General features: G+C 41.2%; 1 protein-coding gene across 1 annotated transcript in view; it reads left to right on the top strand.

Annotated features, from left to right (window-relative positions):
* snd1 (staphylococcal nuclease and tudor domain containing 1) overlaps positions 1–21,267 on the top strand; it is a 293,111-nt gene that overhangs the window by 167,839 nt on the left and 104,005 nt on the right. Inside the window, exon 17 of the mRNA XM_062064859.1 lies at positions 8,911–9,099. Within this exon, the coding sequence (XP_061920843.1) occupies positions 8,911–9,099 (189 nt within the window). The remainder of the gene's footprint in view (positions 1–8,910; positions 9,100–21,267) is intronic.

The following is a 21,267-nucleotide window of genomic DNA, read 5'->3' as shown; positions in this document are numbered from 1 at the left end:
CGTATGGTCAATTGTCTTTTAGCATGCCTTTAGTGTTGGTCAATAATGTAGGCCAGTCCTTCTCAAATAGTGAGGCGGGCCCCCTGGGAGGGCACGGTGCGATGCCAGGGGGGCACGTGTGACCTTGAGGAACATGCTTTTTTTTTTTCAGTGCTAGAATATGACAAAGCGAAGGAAAAGAATGGTGTGTGGTTTCCTTTAACGTTAATACACTTACACTGTTATTTATGCAGAGGTATAATTATTACAATTTTATAGACAAATTATACTATTTATAGTCATGTGGAGAGTGGGGGGGGGGGGGGGCGCACAATATTTTGTTCTTCCTTGGGAGGCGTAACAGAAAATAATTGAGAAGCACTGGTATAGGCCTAGGCTTATATTGATACCATTACCAAGGTGGGTATTGGTTTCGGATTGATACTTTGGTTGCAATTTCTCTTCTGTACGTGCTGGAGTATGATTGTGAACAAATTACTACATTTCCCCCAGTTTTTGTGACTGCAGCGTCTCTTCTAGTTTGTCAGTGCAAACATCTCTCTCGGTCTCTTTGTCGCTCTCTCTCTCTGTCGCTCGCTCTCTCTGCCTCTGTCTCTCAGGCAAACTTTGCCCTACTGTCTGATGCAATGTTATAAGTTGTAAATCGTTATTGAAAAGAATGTGACAAAATGTAAAAACTTTTGCTACAACTTTGTGAAAAAGCATTTTAGGCAGTCACCCATCACAAAAAAAATTCCATAATCCTGGATGAATTGACGTGCAATCCAACAGATTATCTCTAAAGTGATTTGCGGATCTATACTCAAATGTCAATACCGCCGATACCAGATCTTTATGCTCTACTATCGATCCTCAAATCAAAAATATCGAGACTTTTGATACTTTAGTTCTGGGGTGTCCAAAGATTTTCCACAGAGGGGCCGTATACTGAAATGTCAAAATACCGGTATGCGGGGACCATATTGATATTTTTTCATTAAAAAAAATACTAAAAACTGATAGTATGACTAAGTACAATTATTAGTTAGAACTTTTCAGCTTGTTCTCATTACATATCGATTGTTTTCCTCCTTTTTCTTACATTTTTAATATATTTTTTCCCCATCTAATAATTGAATACAAATAATAATATGATTGCATAACTGCATAACAATTCTGCCTGTAAGAAAATATTGATATATATCTATATGGACATTTTGTCAAATCAGAATTAGAATTGTTTATATTGCCACAGTCAGTGAGGGTTCACGAACTGTGATTTTTTTTTTTTTACGGTGACATGGCGTTACATGAAACATTAACTATAACAAAAAGCCCGGAAAAGCAACCACAGCTGAATGGGTGGCATTATAATGTCTCTGTTAGTGTGATGTACCATGGTAAATAATGTACAATGACTTGTACATTATCTTGAAAATCAGGAAACATAATAAATATTTTTCTTTTTATCGACCGAGGGTGTGGATGGGTGTTTCCCACCCACATATCATTCACACTGAAGACAATGTTTTTGAAAATGTCAAAAGTCCCAGTTTTTGTGGACAATAGTATACATTTGCATCTGGACAAGAGGCCAAAACGCCTGTAGACATATGCTTTTTTTAAAAGGACTTTTTATTGCAAAGTAACTTTATGGTATGTGCTTATGTGTATTTGGAATCTGCATTAGTCCAGAAAATTTGAAACCAAATTTATAAAACAATCTTGCCTTCCTTTATACTTCCGCCAAATGAGTCGTTTGGAATTTTATAGGTGTGAAGTTTTTCCCAGGTGTGTTGTCAGCAGATTATCCATATATGGTAATAATGTACCCAGACTTCTTTGCGCATGTTCGCCATTTTTTATTATGAAGCGGCGTTTCTTGTCCAAAACATGACCACGATACAACCTAATGAAGAAAATTCTCTGTTGTTGGTTGCTTTAACCAGCACAAGTCACTACACAAACGTTCAGCCTCATCTGAAGTAAAAAGTGTCTAACTTTTATGATTCGTGGCAATGTACCTTAAACTGTGAAGAATTTGCTCCGAGTCTGTGCAAAGAAGAGTCCTCCTTCACCAACCACAGACCTTCACAATGGATTTTCTGAAAACATTTTTTTATAATGGCGGGCTAAGTGCCTACTATTTATGACGATGGAGGAGAAAATAAAACGTTAAGTAATAACAGTAGGTTAGAAATGTGTGAATGATACGTTAGCAATGTTAGCTAGAGTTATTGTGTGGCTATCTTAGCTTTCTACTGTAATACAACAGCATAACCGTCTTGCGGCAATATAAATAATGATTTTCCTAAAAACTACTTTTATTTGGTTCAGTGTCTGCTGTGCTTGGCAATGGACCAGTTAGGAATATAATCCGTTATTACGTTAGCGAAGTAGCTTGGCGCGTGCCTTTAGCCTCTATTGTTTACAGAGGTCAAAGCGGTAGTGTAGTGGACTATTAACATGATATAGAATAGAAAATCATTGTTTGTTGATATACACATGTATATGTCCAGGTTCTAGCATTGGAGAGATACAGACTCTGTAGAAGTATAGCCTTATAGTGTATAGTTACAAAGTTGGCAGGTTCCCTCCGCTCCTCCGCCCGCACGCTATATCGCTATAACTTTTGGGATGTAGTGTTGTGGTGAAAGTCACTCAAAACAGAGGGCAGGTGGCAGTCATTGATGTCCACATGGTCCGATAGTGAAAAATAAAGACAAGAAAGCTAAAAAACTAAAAAAGATGGCTCCTGGGGCGGGGATAAAGGTTCAATCAGCATGAAGAGGCGTGGTGAGGAGGGGTTCATTTGCATCCAAGCAATCTGCATCTCAAAACGACTTAATTTGAAAGGGACCCAAAAAGTGGCTTGAAGATATATCTGTGAAACATAATCTGTGCAAAATTCTGACCAGAGAGCCACCCTTACATGTTATGTAGACCACAAGGAAGTGTTTTGAATATAGAAAAACAATCATATTATGACCCCTTTATTATCAATGATCATGCGGACATGGCCCAAAGTTAAAACGTGTCACTTGTAAGCTTTAAATTGTGTGATCGGGTCACTTTGTGTTCATACCCTTCAACCAGTTAAGGAGAACTATTCCAGATTAGTATTATTACAAATGGAACTCAATATTATTCGACTAGCGTGCCGTCTTACCACCCTTATAGAAAGAAGAAAAAGAAAACGACACTCTCGTTATTGCTGTTATTGATTTTAATAACCAGGGCTGTTCAGACCTAAAGTGGCTCCACGCTCGGCTGCCACTCATGCTGCATTGTCGAGGCTGAGTGATACTTTCATTTCATCTTGTGAAAGATCCATAAAGTTATTTAAGAAGGGTTGTCTTGGTTGTCTGACTGATGTGTCCCACTACAGGAAACATTCATAAATGTATACTTAAACAAGTGCTCACTGGCAAATTTCACTTAAAAATAAACCCAGACAGGACTTTAAAATTAAACTGTTACCAGGTTTTGAGCAAATGGCGCACATTCAAAATATTAAAAAAAAAATTGTGTTGGACATTCTGACAATAAAATGTAATTTGTGTCAAAATGTTTTTTTAGGTTAAATTGAATTATGTTGGGTTGGGGAGGAGTTCTTTCCCCAAGTGGAGAAGTTCAGATACCTCGGAGTTGTGGTCATGAGTGGGGGAAGAGTGAATTGTGAGATCGACAGGCCAAACGCAGATCGGTGCGGCATCTGCAGTGATGCGGACGCTGTATCAGTCCGTTGGGGTGAAGAAGAGCTGAACCGGAAGACATTGCTCTCAATTTACCAAACGATCTTTGTTGAAATCTTCACCTATGGTCGTGAGCGTTGGGTTATGACCGAAAAAATCACGGGTACAAGCGGCCGAAATGAGTTTCCTTTGTCGGGTGACGGGGCTCTCCCTTAGAGATAGGGTGAGAAGCGCTGCCATTCGGGAGGAACTCAAAGTGAAGCCGTTGCTCCTCCACATTGAGAGGACACAGATGAAGTGGTTTGGGCATCTGGTCAGGATGCCCTCCGGACGCCTGCATGGGCAGGAGTTATGGGCATGTCCGACCGGTAGGAGGCCACAAGGAATTCCCAGGACACGCTGGAGAGATTGTCTCCCGGCTGGCCTGGGAACGCCTCGGGATCCCCCGGAAAGAGCTTCGCTTATCTGCTTAGGCTGCTGCCCCCGTGACCGGACCCCAGATAAACGGAAGAAGATGAATGGACAGCTGAATTATGTTAATTAACTTTGATTAAGCATGATTAATAGGCAACCACACATTCATAACAACGCCAAAAATGCAACCCACAATTTACAAAATTTGAAAGCAACTTTAGAAAAAACAAGGCCAAAGTGGCTTATATATGATAAGTGGACTTGGCAACACTGATTAGTCGCCGTGGCTGATCTTGGCGGCCCGCTACTGTGATGAGTATTTGTCATGGTGGCTTGGTGGACTGACAGAAAAGTAAGATCATACGTGTCGTTTAGCATAACAAGGCCCAGAGGCTCTTCTGGTGACATGACTCTGTTCTGTTGTTAGTATTTGAGTACCGGTAGGTGCTCCTTTTTTATTCGCAGATCCAAGTAATGGACTTCTTCTCGTTCTCAAGACTGTCATGTGAGTCATGAATCAAAGATTTCTGTAGAGTGAAACATTACTTTTTAAACTGCAAAAAAAATCCCACATGCATTAACTAGAAACACTTGCTTTAACGCGGCTTTCCTACTTTTGTATCCAGTAGAATTGTCATTACGGTACGGAATGGAACACATCCATTATCTATTGATGAAAGGGGAAAACTCATTAACGGGCATCAGGCGGGTTTAATGGTGGGGATAGCGCTTGTTCAGAAGCTGTTTAACTTGTCCACGTCGTCGCTGCTGCTGCCGACAACATGGCGGACGGCCCCTGACAGTGATACATATAGGACCCCTTGGTTCACATTGACCACCCTGAAGGGCTTAGGGTGTCTATGCACACTGTAGACCCACACATGTTCATGTTAATGTACCATTGGGGGTATCACCAGTCTTTGGACAAAGAAACAGGAAAAGCAGGTGATACTGTAGAAGTGGACATAGATGGTTGGAAACACTTCTAGTCCTCGCCAGCGGACCTCATTTTACCGCTGCTGCCCTGAAGGTTGTTTTTTTTTTTTTTAAATTAAAAGCCTCATTAACATGCACTTGACATCCCTTCCTCATCTGTGCCATTAAAGGGATCAATGGCGGTTTGTTTGATTCATTCATTTATACTACTTCCCCTTTCCTCTCCCTGTTAAAAGGTGATCTATATTTGTAACCTCTACTTGCACCCACTAACCTCACTAACCGCTTTCACTTCGATCACAGTGATGCCTAACAATCTACTAGATGTTTTTGTGTATGCTTGCGTGCATGTGTGTGTGTGTTTGCGTGTGCTTGCACTGCAAAAAAGAGCTGTCTGAGATAAAAACACAAGAGTTTTGGAAAAAATTCTAAAAACTTGTTAAATTAACTAGTTGCATGGCTAGATAATTTTACTTAAGACATGATATATTAAGATTTGTATATCTAGAAATTACCAGGACTTTTAAGATAGAAGAAAGTATTTTATTCTTAACAAGCATTCAACTTGCAATTTTTAAACTAAGCATCCTCGATGTTGCAGAATTTTTAAACACAATTTTCTATGTAGGGAAAACGATATGTTATTTTCTCAATTTGAACATGTTTAAACTAGAATAGAAAATATATAAATATTCATGCTAAAATTAGGATTAGTCAATAACTAAAAATACGGAAGTAGCTCTTTAAACGTTCTAGAAATACAATTTTAAATCTTTGCAAGTGGCAAATAATTTGGCGAGGGCGTGCGTGCAGTTTTTCAGCTTAATTACTCTTTAACCCTTGAGGCACCGTGAGAGACCAAATGATTTGCTTATTTGTTGAAAAATCTTAATACGGCAGTCATTTTTCAGGCTAATTAATTGTTTGAAACTTGGTCAGGATTTGTTGCACGGTATTTAAAAAAAAAAATCTAACTGATACATAACTTCCTGCTGTAACCAAGACAGATACCAATAACTTATTTATTTCTATATATTTTTTATTTTATGTAGATTTAAGTGAAGTTAATTCACACACACCTGGAGGTGAGAAATGGTCAAACAAATATGGATTTGACAAAGTGCACCTGTAGATTTGTCCTAACCAAATATAATATCATTACTTTAGTCGCGTTACCATCACATCCAAAAGTCAGTAATGAAGCAATTGTCCTTTTTTCCATCTATCAATGTGTACAGGCTCCGGCTGGTCTGTTGGCCAACGGGATCAAGTGTCGTCAGTCAACGTGGGGGCTGGTTGTCCAGCGTTTCAATGCGGGAATTGCAGATCTCTTTGGCACTGGTCTTTTCTGGCGGGCTTTGTGCACTTTTCAGGCATAGCTGCAGTGGGAACAGCGATTCTTGGCGCATGGCTTTTGTCAGTTTCTTTTGCTGCGCAGGCGTCCTCATAGGCTTTCAGGGTACTGTCCTGGAGATGCTGACAGCGTTTTGGGCTGGCTAGTGAGGTTTGACGTGTTAAAACGGATGTCTATTTTCTTTCCTGCCGGAGTGTTTGCAGGGCATTTGATGCGATAAAAAAGTCACTACATCTGTTTTGCAAATAGCTAGCAAATTCGATTGCTTTCGGTTAAAAAAAAAAAATAGCTGTGCATATGTAACACACCAGTGAACCATTTAGTAAACAGGAAAGTAAGAACATTTTCCTCACTTGATGTTATGAGATCAATGATCCCAAACTTTATCATTTTTAATTTTTCATTGTTCCGTTCAGATCGATGATGGAGACAAACAATGTCAAAGGCAACAAGCCACTCTTCCGACTTAATTTTGTATGAACCGTCACACGTTAGCTGAAAGAAGCGCTTCTTGATAAACACATTTAGTGCTTCACATTCAAACAACACAGCAGAAGTATTGGTCACGTGTTTTTGTCTTAAAGTGACACACACATGAGGGGGACGGCGTGGCAAAGTTGGGAGAGTGGCTGTGCCAGCAATCTGAGGGTTACTGGTTCAATCCCCACCTTCTACCATCCTAGTCACGTCTGTTGTGTCCTTGAGCAAGACACTTCACCCTTGCTCCCGATGGGTCCTGGTTAGCGCCTTGCATGGCAGCTCCCGCCATCAGTGTGTGAATGTGTGTGTGAATGGGTGAATGTGGAAATAGTGTCAAAGCGCTTTGAGTTCCTTAAAAAGGTAGTAAAGCGCTATACAAGTACAACCCATTTACCATTTACCATTTACATCGAGGCATTGAGGGACACTGGTATCTCTCTTTGTGGTTAATAATGCATTCACGGTTCAGTATCGTTTGGCCCATCACTACTACCGTGGTGTTGTAGACAGCCATTATAACCACACATTATTGAGAGTTTGTTTTGTAGTTTAAGGTCATGTAACATTTTTTTATTAAAATATGGAATTTTTAATAGACTTTAATGATAGGCACCCAAATATTTTTTTTCCCTAAGTTATTTGTTTTCTGCAGCTCATCTATGGTCAGACAGTTTGATTTTGTTTTCAGTTTGAGCTTTATCTCCTCCCACCAAGTGACACATTTACAAGCTATTGATTTTGCTTGAAATCGGGTCAAGGTTGTGATTGTTTGCTCCTGCGTGAAAAAAAAGTGTCATTCAAACTAAACCCCTGTATGTTCATTAGGAGGAGAAATGATGCTGTAGACTTTGTTGGATGGTAATTCTAATTCTAAGTGGAGATGCAGTAGTTTTGTGCTTAAAAAGAACCCCAATAGCAATTTGTGAAATGCTAGCCCTCTGCATACTTTCAATTTGTTTTAGTGCAGGTTTTGGCAGGTTTTTGTTTTTATTTATTAACTTCTTTATTTTCATTCACTTCCAAACAGTTAAGTGAATTAAATCAGCCCGGCCGCACTTTTAAACAATGACCTTGGGTAGAGCATCTTTCGCTTGCATGCAAAAATGATTACAATTGTCAGAGCACACACGCACGCACACACAAGCACACGCACGCATATATAACTCTTCTCATTTCCATTCAGTGTGTTGACACAATCCCGACATTTATGAGATTACCGGAGCCTGTTTGTGTTCCGACAGGAGCCTTGTTGGCTCCACGCAGGACTTCACTGAGAACCATCTGGGCTCTATAAGCCAGCCCGCCTCACGCATTCTCGCCGTTATCATTTCTCAAGTTATTTTTAAGTCATACTGCTGCAAAACGGAAGTTTGTGTGCACTTGTGCATTACTTAAATGAATGGCTAACCTTTTTTAGCCTTCAGCCGCTTCCCCCATTTGACATTTGGGCTTAGTGTGAACGAGTTGTGTCCTAATGGCCTAGTTATGTAACTGCCACAATGCGCAGGGATCGAAATAGGGGTGTAGATACATCCAAAAAGAAAATATGGTTTTAGTAGAAAACCTTAAAACCTGATTTTCTGTGTGCATACGCCAATAAAAGCTTTTGACTTTAGTGGAGACCGAGGCCGATCAGTTTACCAACTTAATTTTCTCCAGATTTCCCTGGTGGCTGCAGCATCAAGCAAGCTCTTAATCGCTTGACTCGGCCATATCTGCTCACCCTCCCGCTTTCTTGCTGACTGGAGTGTCCATTGATAGGGAAAAAAAATAAATATTTTTGTTGTGAATTATTTTGCAGGTGTTATGGAGGAATTCCATTGCAAAAAAGTAGTTGTAATACCCACAGTAGGCCAGTTGTACCTTGCTTGGGCCCACTTCACACCTGAATCATGGAGAAAATGTCTACAAGCGAATCGATGGCAGGCCACCAGCAATAGAACAGTAGTAACTCCTCAGGGATAGAATCTTCACTTCATTTGTCGTAATGAAATCTTTAGACCTAATCTGGGTTTATAGATCAGCGTAACAATGTCTTTCGCTTTGTTCCAGGTGGAGGTGGAAGTGGAGAGCATGGACAAAGCCGGCAACTTCATTGGCTGGCTGCATATCGAAGGCGTGAACCTGTCCGTGGCGCTGGTGGAGAACGCTCTGTCCAAGGTCCACTTTACGGCTGAGCGCAGCAGCTACTACAAAACGCTGGTGTCGGCGGAGGAGGGCTGTCGGCAGAGAAAGGAGAAGGTTGGTACCACTTTAGATTTGCAATCTTGCTTCTTAAAATTAGCTACACAAGAAATTACCTATTTGTTCCTGACGACCGAAAATGTGCCATTAAATTATATTTTTGATACAGCACTTATTTTAACGTAAACTAATCCAATCCTTTAAGATTTGAATTTAGAATTGTAATAATTATCCACCAGATGGAGCTACCTTGTTTCCCATTCAAAGCATGCAGCAAATGTTTGCAACAGTTAGTGTTCTGCTAAAGATAAAAATGTGTTTCACTATTGATGTGTATTTGTTTTCATTTATTATATTTATATTTTTGTATAAAACAACCCACCATTTGGCACTTCAGAGTAATAGTACATGTTGGAATTCATGTTTCCTCTCAATGAACTGCGGCACTCCTGCAGTCGTAGACCAGGACACACTACCACCATACTTGACTTGAAAGAAATGGAGCAATATAGAAATATTAGTCCCCTTTATTTCATGAGCCGAAATAAATGCTTTCTGAGCACTTCACAGTTAAAAGACATTAGCTGTATCGGTCATGTTTTTTTCTTAAAGTGACACACACACCACAGTTTCTCTCCTTGTGTTTTATAATGCATCCATGCTTCAGTATAGTTTGACCTATCACTAGTCACAGTACATACTGGAATTAATTTCCCTTCAGTGAACCACAGCACCCCCAGTCTAGGCAGCACTCATGCATCCCCCCACACTGTAGCACTCGCCACCATTTCCTGTTAAACCTTTTGGCTGGTTTCCCTTTACAAAAAACCCTGCCAGGTACGTGAGCACACAGGCCCTGTCAGGTTCAATAGTCTCCCCGCAGGCTGATGGCTCAGTGGCGACACCTCTGATGACAACAAGCCCCCCCTGCCTCAGTCCAGACAGTTTGACTTCCACCGCTTTTGACTTGAGCTAACCTGAGCGCCGACCGGCCAGCCAGACTAACGGTGATCACGTAGACGCTGGTTGGCCACAGGCGGGCGGCGCACAGTTCAACCTGAGCCTGCATTGTTGGTGTGTAGTGAAAGGTTTGTGTGTTGCGAATGCATCGTTTGCAACTTGCAGGCAGCTGAGATGGGACTCTGTGCTCTAATTAACCCGTAGAGACAAGGGTAGAAGAAAAGCTGAGATCTTTGCTTTTTTCCCTCCTTGTTTGAAGTCATGGCTGGTTTTACGTATAGCAAGGGCAGATCACATCGCTTCCTGTCTCTCCTCGTTCTTCCGTCTCTTTGTGTCCCTGAGGCTTTGGTTTCAGGAGGACATGCTGTGTCAGGCTTCCCTGCAAGATAACTAGCTTGTCGTAATGTACACCCATGTGTGGACGGTGTATAAAAAAACCTTGCGTTGGTGGTCTAGCAAGGAATTAGCGCAAGAACAAAAGAAGAGGGGGGTATTGCTGCAGTTGCATCCTCAACCTAAAACTGCTTAGTTTGGTTAAGTGAATGAGGTTTTACTACAATTAGACCAGTGGGACAAAGTATTCTAAATGAAGCTTTCCAATGAGCTTAATGAGACTTCCAGACTCAGCATGTTTTCATTGCTGAAGTACATTTCTTTGGGATAGTTACAGCTAACAGAGAAAGTGAGTGGCACTTGTTTATTAAATATTAATTAACATGGAGCTCTGAACAGATAACGATGTGGATTACAAGCTATCTCTCAACAGAAGATTCTGGAGCTTTAGGAGTGTTTGGACTGTGCATGTTTTTAGTACAGGTGTCCCTGTACAACTCTTTTACTAGTGATACGGATATTACAGCCTTGAGTATTGACCAATATCAATCCAATATGACATTAGCAGGAATCAAGGTGGGCGGGGGTGGTTTTAAGGGGGAGGAGTATATTTATAGCTAGAATTCACTGAAATTCAAGTATTTCTTTTATTTATATATATATATATATATATATATATATATATATATATATATACAACATAAACCGTTGGCCTACCAAAAAGTAAACCACAGAACACTATAGTGTTCTGTGGTTACTTTTTGGTTGGCCAAGCGGACGTGATGAGAGGCTGTCCTCGCTCAGGTCCGCATGGACCTGGAGGGGGCGTGCCTTAAGTCTGGCTAAAAATCGGGAGAAATTCGGGAGAATGGTTGTCCCGGGAGATTTTCGGGAGAGGTACTGAAATTAGGGAGTCTCCCGGAAAATTTGGTAGGGTTGGCAAGTATGATTCAAAGCGATGTGGTTTAATGTCTGGGAAATCCATTGTTGAATCATTTATTTTATGTACAAAATAACAAAAACTGATGTTAAAAGATATAACAATTCTGTTTTTTAAGATGATTTAGTTTAATGTTTACCTCGTACAATATTCCCTTTTTGAGGATGGAACCCTCTTCCTCTGCTTAGTGCTACTGCTTGAATTGTCTTATTTCAATATAGCGTAACATTATTTTTGGATGTAAAAAGTGCACGGGACCAAAACTGTCTTTTGGGAAAAATGCAGGCTAACCCCCTGTTTCCCCTAAAGTATGCCTCTGCATTCTACCATACAACATCTTATACAAGAAGAAGGCACTAATACCTTAAATGGGTCATATTATGGTTTTTTTCTACATTGAAAACACTTCCTTGTGGTCTACATAATATGCGATGGTTCTTTATTCAAAATGTTGCATAGATGGTGTTTTAAGTTAAAGTTAAAGTACCAATGATTGTCACACAGACACACTAGGTGTGGCGAAATTATTCTCTGCATTTGACCCATTGCCCTTGATCACCCCCTGGGAGGTGAGGGGAGCAGTGGACAGCAGCGGTGGCCGCGCTCGGGAATCATTTTTGGTGATTTAACCCTCAATTCCATCCCTTAATGCTGAGTGCCAAGCAGGGAGGTAATGGGTTCCATTTTTATAGTCTTTAGTATGACTCGGCCAGGGTTTGAACTCACAATCTACCGATCTCAGGGCGGACACTCTAACAGACCATCTTCAACTTGCTTTCTGAACCATCTCTTCAGGATGCGCAGTTTTGTGGGCGGTCTTATTTATATGGCTCCACTTCTACTACGTCTTCTTCTCGTCACCCATGTTGTAGTTTTTAGGGCTTCCATACGGAGTCTACTGACAGCTATAAGTTAGAACTATACACTATTTTGTATTATAAATGGCAAGAGTAGAGGATGCATGTGCTTGCACAAACCAGTCTGCCCCACAACAAGAGGATAGAGAAAAAGAAGGAACTTATTGACGACAACGTTGGACTATGATGGCTCACTCGTGCAAAGCTCTTCAGATAATTTTCTCCCATATATGGAGATATCAGCTGATATCACCAATTGGAAAAATGTCACAAATGTGGCAAATTCCAAACTGCTCCTTTGGTGGAAGTATGACGGAAAGCAAGATTGTTTTATAAATATCTCTGCCGTGCCTCAATGGTTTGATTTTTATTTTAGGGACGTATGCAGACCCCAAATACACAAAAACAGGCACCAATGGGTAAGAAAAGTTTGTTTTGCATAATAGGTCCCCTTTAAAGCTGTCGTCTTCAACCTTTTTTTAGTCCACGGACCACCTCATTTCTGGCAAACTTATGGCAGACCAGTGGGAAAGAGGGAAAATAGACCTATTTTCGACACACCGTAATAATCTAATGCGATTGTCATGTAGCAATGTTTAAAAGAAAGAAAAACTCAAAATAAAATTACTGTCCAAAATGCACAAAATGAGCTGCAAAACAGTGGTTTTGGACCCCTGCCTGAAAGGTTTTAGGGGAGATGCAGTGAATACTTTGGGTAATGCCAAAGTTTATTAACCCCTGTGTTCACCACCCTTTAATACTCTTTGATTGTGATTTGTTCTGTCAAAATTCTGGCGTCCATTCACTTGAAAGCTAAGCAATCTAATTAAAGTAAACCAGCAGAAGAAACACACTGGTAATTGGAGTGTCCTAATTATGAATAGGTGAATCATCATCAGCCCTCCCATCAATAATAACCTGAATGCGCTTTCTGTTGAGCAAGGGCTTTTTCTGCTGTAATTACCCAACCTTGAAGGAGATTAACACACTTCATTGGACCTCGGAGTGGCTGGAAGAGGAGGAGAGCCTAGAAAGAAAAAGAGAGCGAAAGAGGATATGACAGGCCAAGTTGAAAATATTTCATGTCACGGGACTCCCGTCTTTTCATCGTTCGCTTGTCCCCTTTTTTCTTTCAGCGTTGGCCCGTCCTCTTCACAGCGCTGGCTCGCTCTTTTCATCTAGTCAATGTTCTCACATCCTTATGCTCACCCTCTTCGCTTGCTCCCCTTTGCTCTTTATTTCTGTCTCGCTCCAACTGATCATCTCTGAATCCATTCTTATTAACTGGATTAATGCCTTGTCAGATACCCGGCATGGCGCCCTTGCTCCCCCGTAGTGCTTTTCTTTTTTTTGGATGCTACAGGATGCTGTCCCTTGGCTGTGGTCAGTGTGTTTACTTTAATCTTTTCAAGAATCATAGACCTTGGATGCAGGGATGCCTCTCCTCATACTAGAGCCATCCATCAGAGCTTCCTGTCACTGCACTTGAAGCAGCGTTGTTTTGACATTGAGCATGGTGACACGTCCTTGGCAATGCCGTCTAGTTTTTGGACGGTACTCAGGGACTGTCATTCGTCCAAAGGACTTTAGCCTTACACAGTGAATGTAAACACTTCGGTACACAAAGTCTAGAAGCCCTTGGAATCGGACTTGAAATCACCTCACAAGACTACAGTGCTTGATTTGTTATGTGTACCAGAGTGTCAAAGCTTGCAGTTTCCATCCTGGTTCATTCCAAACTGTGATGAGCTCGGGCTCATTGTCTCAAGTCAAATTGTACCGCACCAAACCAGCCAAGTATGCCTTTATGAAGCTTCTTGACGGACATGAAATTGTCAAAACATCTAATTCCAAATGTAAACTCAAAGGGGAACTGCACTTTTATTGGAATTTTGTCTTTTGTTCGCAATCATTATGAGAGACAAGAACACGTCTTTTTTTTTTTTTTTTAGGATTTTAAAGATGATAAAAAAACGCTTGCAACATGCGGGTAATGGGAGTCACCGTTGTAGCCTTCAATGCCCTCCAACTTCATAACCCTCCACTAATGCTGTATATACAAACCAAGTCTATATATAATGTAATAACAGACACGATCACAACAATATGTAATATGTACAATATTTACCATATTTTGGTCATTTTATGCACAGCCGGAACTAATTATTTCGCGCATATATTTCCGTTTCTGTTGCAGCACACTTCCGACTTCCTGCAGCAAATTTGTTCCTACTCCCAGAATCAAACGCCGTAGCAGGACGATGTGTTAGTATGCTAGTAAAATAGTTTGTCTGTGTTCGCTCTTACAATAACTATGTCGCTACAGCCTGGTTATTATACGGGTTACGGAATGTAAATTAAGTATTGTGGACGGTTTTGTAGGCATTTTTAAAGGGATTTTGAGGTAGAATGGATTGTTACCATTAGCTCCATTGCTAGCCACCAAGAACGAGCCGATTTCTATGTTAGAATGCGTCTTCTTGTCTCTCATAAGGATTGTCGTCTAAATTGCAAAAAAAGTGCAAATCCCCTTTAAGACTCAGGGTAGTACTAAAAGGGTAAGCCCAAAACATTATTTAAGACTTGTCCTTTTAATGTGCAATGTCTGACAAAAGTAAGTACTGTGTTATGCATTGTCATTTTCATTGGATAATACTTCTCTGTACAGTGGTACTTGAGGACAGACTGTCTCAGCTAATTGTTATTCTTTAGGTTACGAGTCTCCTCACCACTAATTGATGTAGTGAATGTCACATGTGTGTGTATATATATATATATATATATATATATATATATATATATATATATATATATATATATATATATATATATATATATATATATATATATATATATATATATATACAGTGGGGCAAAAAAGTATTTAGTCAGCCACCCATTGACAATCAATGGGTGGCTGACTAAATACTATTTTGCCCCACTGTATATATATATGTATATATGTGTGTATGTATATGTATATGTGTGTGTACAGTCGCGATCAAAAGTTTACATACACTTGTAAAGAACATAATGTCATGGCTGTCTTGGTGCAGTGAAACTTGCCAAGGGACATTTAACCAAATGATTACAATGCTGTATGTATACTTTTGACCCAGCAGATTTGGTCACATTTTCAGTAGAACCATAATAAATTCATAAAAGAACCAAACTTCATGAATGTTTTTTGTGACCAACAAGTATGTGCTCCAATCACTCTCACAAAAAATTAATATGTATGTATGTAAATGTATAAAATTGTCCAGCCCTAAGAAAGACAAGTTTTTCAAGTATGTATATATATATATATATATATATATATATATATATATATATATATATATATATATATATATATATATATATATATATATATATATATATATATATACACATACACACACACACAATGTCCTACTGTCTTCCGGCAAAAAGCCACTTGAAAAACTTGTCTCTTCAAAGTTGCGTCTTTGCATCATTTATCACATCACACACCTGCATTAGCAGGGAACAGGCTGTGCAGGAATCAAGATAATTGGCCCTCTTAATGGTGTTAATAGCCTCATGTGTCTCTTTGTGCGGGTAGGAAGGAAGTTTACACTCACAGTGATTGTTTCCGGTGTGTGTTACCTGGCAGGTGTTTGGCATGCGGCATGGACAATTTTCTGACAAGTAGCCTGGTTTGTTTCCCACCGATGACCGTGTCCTCTTTACTATTACCAAGCTCTGTGCTTTCATGCGTCCCGCAGCCTTTGTAATGCTTTCAGGTTTGCAGTCTTTGCCTCTTTTGTCCCACTCTCATCTTCTTTTGTTATGGCAATAACGCTTTGCAGTCAGTGTCGCTCAAAAAAATGCAAGGGATTCATTAGATGTCAAAGCTGCTATTTGAAGTCCTTTTGGACCAGTAATGGAAGGCTCCCTGTGAGCTACAGTAGTGGTTTCAGAGCCATTTAAGGATATACCCACATTGGGCCTATCATACAGAGAGATGGGACCGGGAGAAGGAGGGGGGGATGTCCATCACGGTACAAATGTCCTTGTGTGAGTACACCCTAAGTCAGGGGTCGGCAACCTTTACCACTCAAAGAGCCATTTTGACAAGGTTCACAAATTAAAGAAAACAACGGGAGCCACAAAACGCTTTTGAAAATTTAAAATGAAATAACACTGCTTACAAAGCTTTTTTTGCTTTGTGCTATGTTTTAACCAGGGGTCTCAGACACACGCACCTTAATATGAAAGTTTAATGTTAGTGCGGCCTGCGAGTTTTAAATGAATGGCGCTTGATAGAGTTATACTTGCCAACCCTCACAATTTTTCTGGGAGACACCCGAATTTCAGGGCGTGATGGAACTGCTTTTGGCGCCCTCTACAGCCTGCTCAAACAGCGTACCTGCTCAGCCACATGTTGAATGCAGCTTCTGCTTGCACACGTATGTGACAGCAAGGCATAGTTGTTCAACAGCCACACAGCTTACACTGACGGTGGCCGTATAAAACAACTTTAACACTGTTACGTTACAAATATGCGCCACACTGTGAACCCACACCAAAAAAGAATGACAAACACATTTCGCACTGTAACACAACATAAACACAACAAAACAAATACCCAGAATCCCATGCAGCCCTAAATCTTCCGGTCTACATTATACACCCCCGCTACAACCAAACCCCGCCCACCTCAACCGACGCACGGATGGGGGGTTGATGTGTGGGGGGGGTTTGGTGGTAGCGGGGTGTATAATGTAGACCGGAAGAGTTAGGGCTGCACGGGATTCTGGGTATTTGTTGTGTTGTGTTTATGTTGTGTTACGGTGCGGAGGTTCCCCAGAAATGTGTTTGTCATTCTTTTTTGGTGTGGGTTCACAGTGTGGCGCATATTTGTAACGTAACAGTGTTAAAGTTGTTTTATACGGCCACCGTCAGTGTAAGCTGTGTGGCTGTTGACCAAGTATGCCTTGCTGTCTCTCACGTGTGCAAGTAAAAGCTACATACAACATGTGGCCGGGCTGGCACGCTGTTTGTGCTGGCTATAGAGGACAATAAATGCAGTGCCATTAGGGCATGCCCTTAAATTTAGTTGTTAGGGTGAAAATCTGAGAATATATGCCTCGGGAGATTTCTAGGAGAGGCACTGAGATCCCTAAGTCTCCTGGGAAAATCGGGAGGGTCGGCAAGAATGCAGCTGAGCCGCATCAGAGTGGTCAAAGAGCCGCATGCGGCTCCGGAGCCGCGGGTTGCCGACCCCTGCCCTAAGTGAATAATCTGTCCATATGCTGGCAACGGTAACATAGTCGGTGTGTTTGGCCTAAATGCCAATGTGTCAAGTCACGAGTCGCACGGAGGTCGCAGCTTGTTTTTTTTTTTTAAGTGGGCCAGTGTTAGAGAACAAGCGGGATCAGCACAGCGAGAGGACATTATTGCCTGCAGGGTGGTCACAATGAGCTAGGTGACCCGTGTTGGACCTCTCCAGGGGGGAGAAAAAGAGGGAGACAGTCCACGCAGAATTTCTGCAATCCAGTCTGCATTGTGTGTTGCTTTTTTGTGTATTCCTTATGTCTGTGTCTCCAGCCATTACTTCTCAGGGCACAAAACGACCACCAAAAAAGCTGACCGAGGCTTTTTCGTAAGGCGAAGATTACATAATATGATTTTCAGCGCGCTCACAAAAGTCTTGCAGATGAAAGAACTTGTGTACACACACACACACACACACACACACACACACACACACACACACACACACACACACACACACACACACACACACACACACACACACACACACACACACACACACACACACACACTCCCAGGCTGTCTCTTTCCTGCTTACTCAAATCCACTCTGAGCATGTGCAGGCACTATAAAACAAAACATGCACACACTCTCTCTGGGGTCCGCCACTCCCCATGTAGACAGCGGGGCCGGACCCCGGGCGCCCTGAGGCAGTGACAGGAAGATAGAGAAGCAGATCAGTGCGCCCGCTGATGTGTATGTAATTTGTACCCCCAACCTCTTTGATTCTCTTCACATATTTATCCACTTATTCTCCCTGTCTTAAAGGCTTGCAAATTCAGCGAGTCTGTCTGGATTTTTTTCAGAACACAAACGTTCAAGCATGCGTTTGCGTGGCGATCAAGTGGCGCTAGTGATCAAAGGCATGAAACCTGCCAGGCGCTCAGGATGAGGCAGCAGCAGCAGCCTTACCTTTTGCGCTGGCTGAATTATGCATGTACACAAGTTGCGGAATTACACGCCAACTTGCACTGTGTCATCTGCAAAAGCGCATCCAGCCACAAAGACACTTCACCAGGGTCCGACACACTTTATGTTGCATGTGGCCCTCAGAATATCATCCCTGCTTTGCGTGCCTTCATATGCATGGACATCCTTATCCCGTTTTTGCATTGTTATTCTTTTAAGGATGTGTTGTTTAAGGTGGTGACTGCCATCAATCTTTTTTCAGCTTTTTCCCCTGCTCTACACTCTCATTCTCTTTTCATTCCCCCCGTTGCCTCACATGCTCTCTAATGCCTCCTCTTTGTGAGGTGAATGCAAAGAGCATCGCTTCATAATGCTCCTGTCCTCCCTGCCCTCTTCCTAACTTTGCAATGAATATTTTCCAACAGCAGCAGGCTGTCGTTGCTCCAGTGAAGTAAATGATGCCTTAATTTAGACAAGTTGTTTTACTGAGCGGAAATCATAGCTGTCCACTGAGTATTTATCAGCGACAAAACCAAAAACCTGGAGGATTATTATGTCGTGACTTTGCTCTGATGCAAGTGTATCCTAATGGAGACATGCCATTTTAGAAATCCAGTAATGTATCGATTGGTTTGTTCGATTAATCCAGTTATCGGATAACACTTTATATTTGTGGTGTCAAACTCAATTGCACAGGGGGCTAATATTCATAGGACGTGAATCGGAACATGGTAGTAATGGACTTTGGTTGTTCCATATAAAAGTACCAAATTCGGTACCCATCCCAATGTGTCAGTCATCTGTGGTTGCTTTGTCTGGTTTAAACAAAATTTGCACGCAAGCCAGTGAATGTGTTTTAATGTTGAGAAACATGAATTATTTGTCATTGTCTATTCAACTCTACTTGTGTCAATTAACTTTTTTTAATTAACAGAAATAATGGTAACAATATATTAGTTTTTGTGTTTGTTTGTTTTTGCTTGAAAAGTTCTATGTCCTGACAGTTTGTGGTTTGTGTCCTGAAATGCGTCGTGGCTAGTGAGTGACCCTAGTGTGGGGAAAACAGACAGGGAGATATTATGGGAGATAACCATTTTGTGTGCACTTTGAGATGGCTGTGGTTGCTCGTTTTAATATAGTGATTGTTGATCGACCCTGCTTTAATCATCGGGTCAAAAGCTACACCATTTCAACTGCACACAAAAACAGAAGAATTTGCGAATGTCCGTAGAGGATAAGTTTCCATGAGTCTTCCGCAGAACTTAAAGTTGGCAAATCTGAGTGTGTCTGATCAGCAAGTGTATACATTTATAATGTGTTCATTTTCTACAGACAGGGTTTAATAGTTACTGTGGTGTTGTTTTAGTCATGTGCAGCAACCGTAAGGAAACTATGTCCGCGTATTTAAAGTTCTGGGCACTCTATGCGGTCCAGATTTGATCATTTTTAATTAGCTACTACACTCAGTAAATGATTAATCGGAGCAACAGAATATAAATCAAAACATTTTTTACTTTCTAATTACAAATCGATTTAGCCCTAATGTCCTTGCTCCTGCAGAAATAATGTGGGAATATTTTAAGTAAGACCCAAACTGCAATTCAAGAGAGGATCCGTGTTTGCGGGACTTTTTCCTTTCCCCTCAAATGTCCTTTTATATTTAGGTCAGTCTACTTTCACTTTGTTCCGGCTCCTGGCTGGATGGGCTGCTAAAAACACTGTAAGTCCACAGAAAGAGAACACTCTGCTCGTTTTGTGTGTTGGTGCATTTTACAGAGTCTCTCTTCCTCTCACCCTCATGCCTTGGGGAGCGACGGTTACATAAACCGACCCTCATCATCTCTGCCTTTCCTACTCTTCGACCAGTCTGCCCTCCATGTTTTTCTTTTTGTTATTTTTATTGGAATTCCCTCCATTGTTGGCCCTACTACACTTACCAGTTGTTTTCGATCTACAGAAATCCTTATTAACCTTTAGGCCGCTTCCCCGTGCCTTTAATCCCCCAACTGTCTCCGCTCCCGTGTTTTAGCCTCACCTCCCCATTGAAGAAGGTGTGATCAGAGAGAAAATGATCAGGCGTCCTCCTTGAGAGCGAGCGAGCCAGATAACAGCGCTCTGGAAAAAGTCTGTCGTCATGGCAACACGGCGGCAACCTAGGAGAGAGCATCCTGTTAATTAAAAAGTTGATTTATGGCCCTTAAATTGCATACTCACACTAACGCCAAGGTAGTCCTCCTGCTTTAATCACTCCTTTACTCGTTTTTCTGTCTCACTCTGATCGGACAATATCGCCACTCTAGCCGAGGGCAGGGTGAACACAAAGCTTCCTGGCGACGTTTCAGCACAGGTAAGCCTCGCTCGACTTGGCATCAGTTTTATAAGACAGACACAAGGACGAGAGTTGGTGGCTTGGAAAAACAAACAGGGAATCAAGCTGAGCAAATACTAGCAGCAATCAAGAGCAGATCCAGTCAACTTGTAAACAAAATCTGCCAGTTCCCTCAAACACTTTGTATACCAAGGGATTAAGCTAAAATGTGATGGAATTGAATGCAAAGTATATGCTGATATGATTCTGGGTGGGTGGCTATTGTACGCTAGCAAGAGCTCATCTAATGGGGACTTGCACAAAAAAACATCTCTTTTTCCACCTCCAAAAGGGCTAAAACACTCAGATAAATAAACACAGCAAAAACTTGATAGTTTAGTGAGGTCCTTGGATCGGCTACACCGGGGTTTAATTTAAATTAAACTTGACAATTTAGACCAGGGGTCACCAACCTTTTTGAAACCAAGGGCTACTTCTTGGGTACTGATTAATGCGAAGGGCTACCAGTTAGATACACACTTACATAAATTGCCAGAAGTAGCCAATTTGCTCAACTTACCTTTAACTCTGTTATTATTAATAATTAATGATATTTA

The sequence above is a fragment of the Entelurus aequoreus genome, linkage group LG12, assembly GCF_033978785.1.
Source record: "Entelurus aequoreus isolate RoL-2023_Sb linkage group LG12, RoL_Eaeq_v1.1, whole genome shotgun sequence".
NCBI classification, from domain to species: Eukaryota; Metazoa; Chordata; class Actinopteri; order Syngnathiformes; family Syngnathidae; genus Entelurus; species Entelurus aequoreus.
The sequence above is the reverse complement of the archived record's forward strand: the minus strand, read 5'-3'. Positions and strand labels throughout refer to the sequence as shown.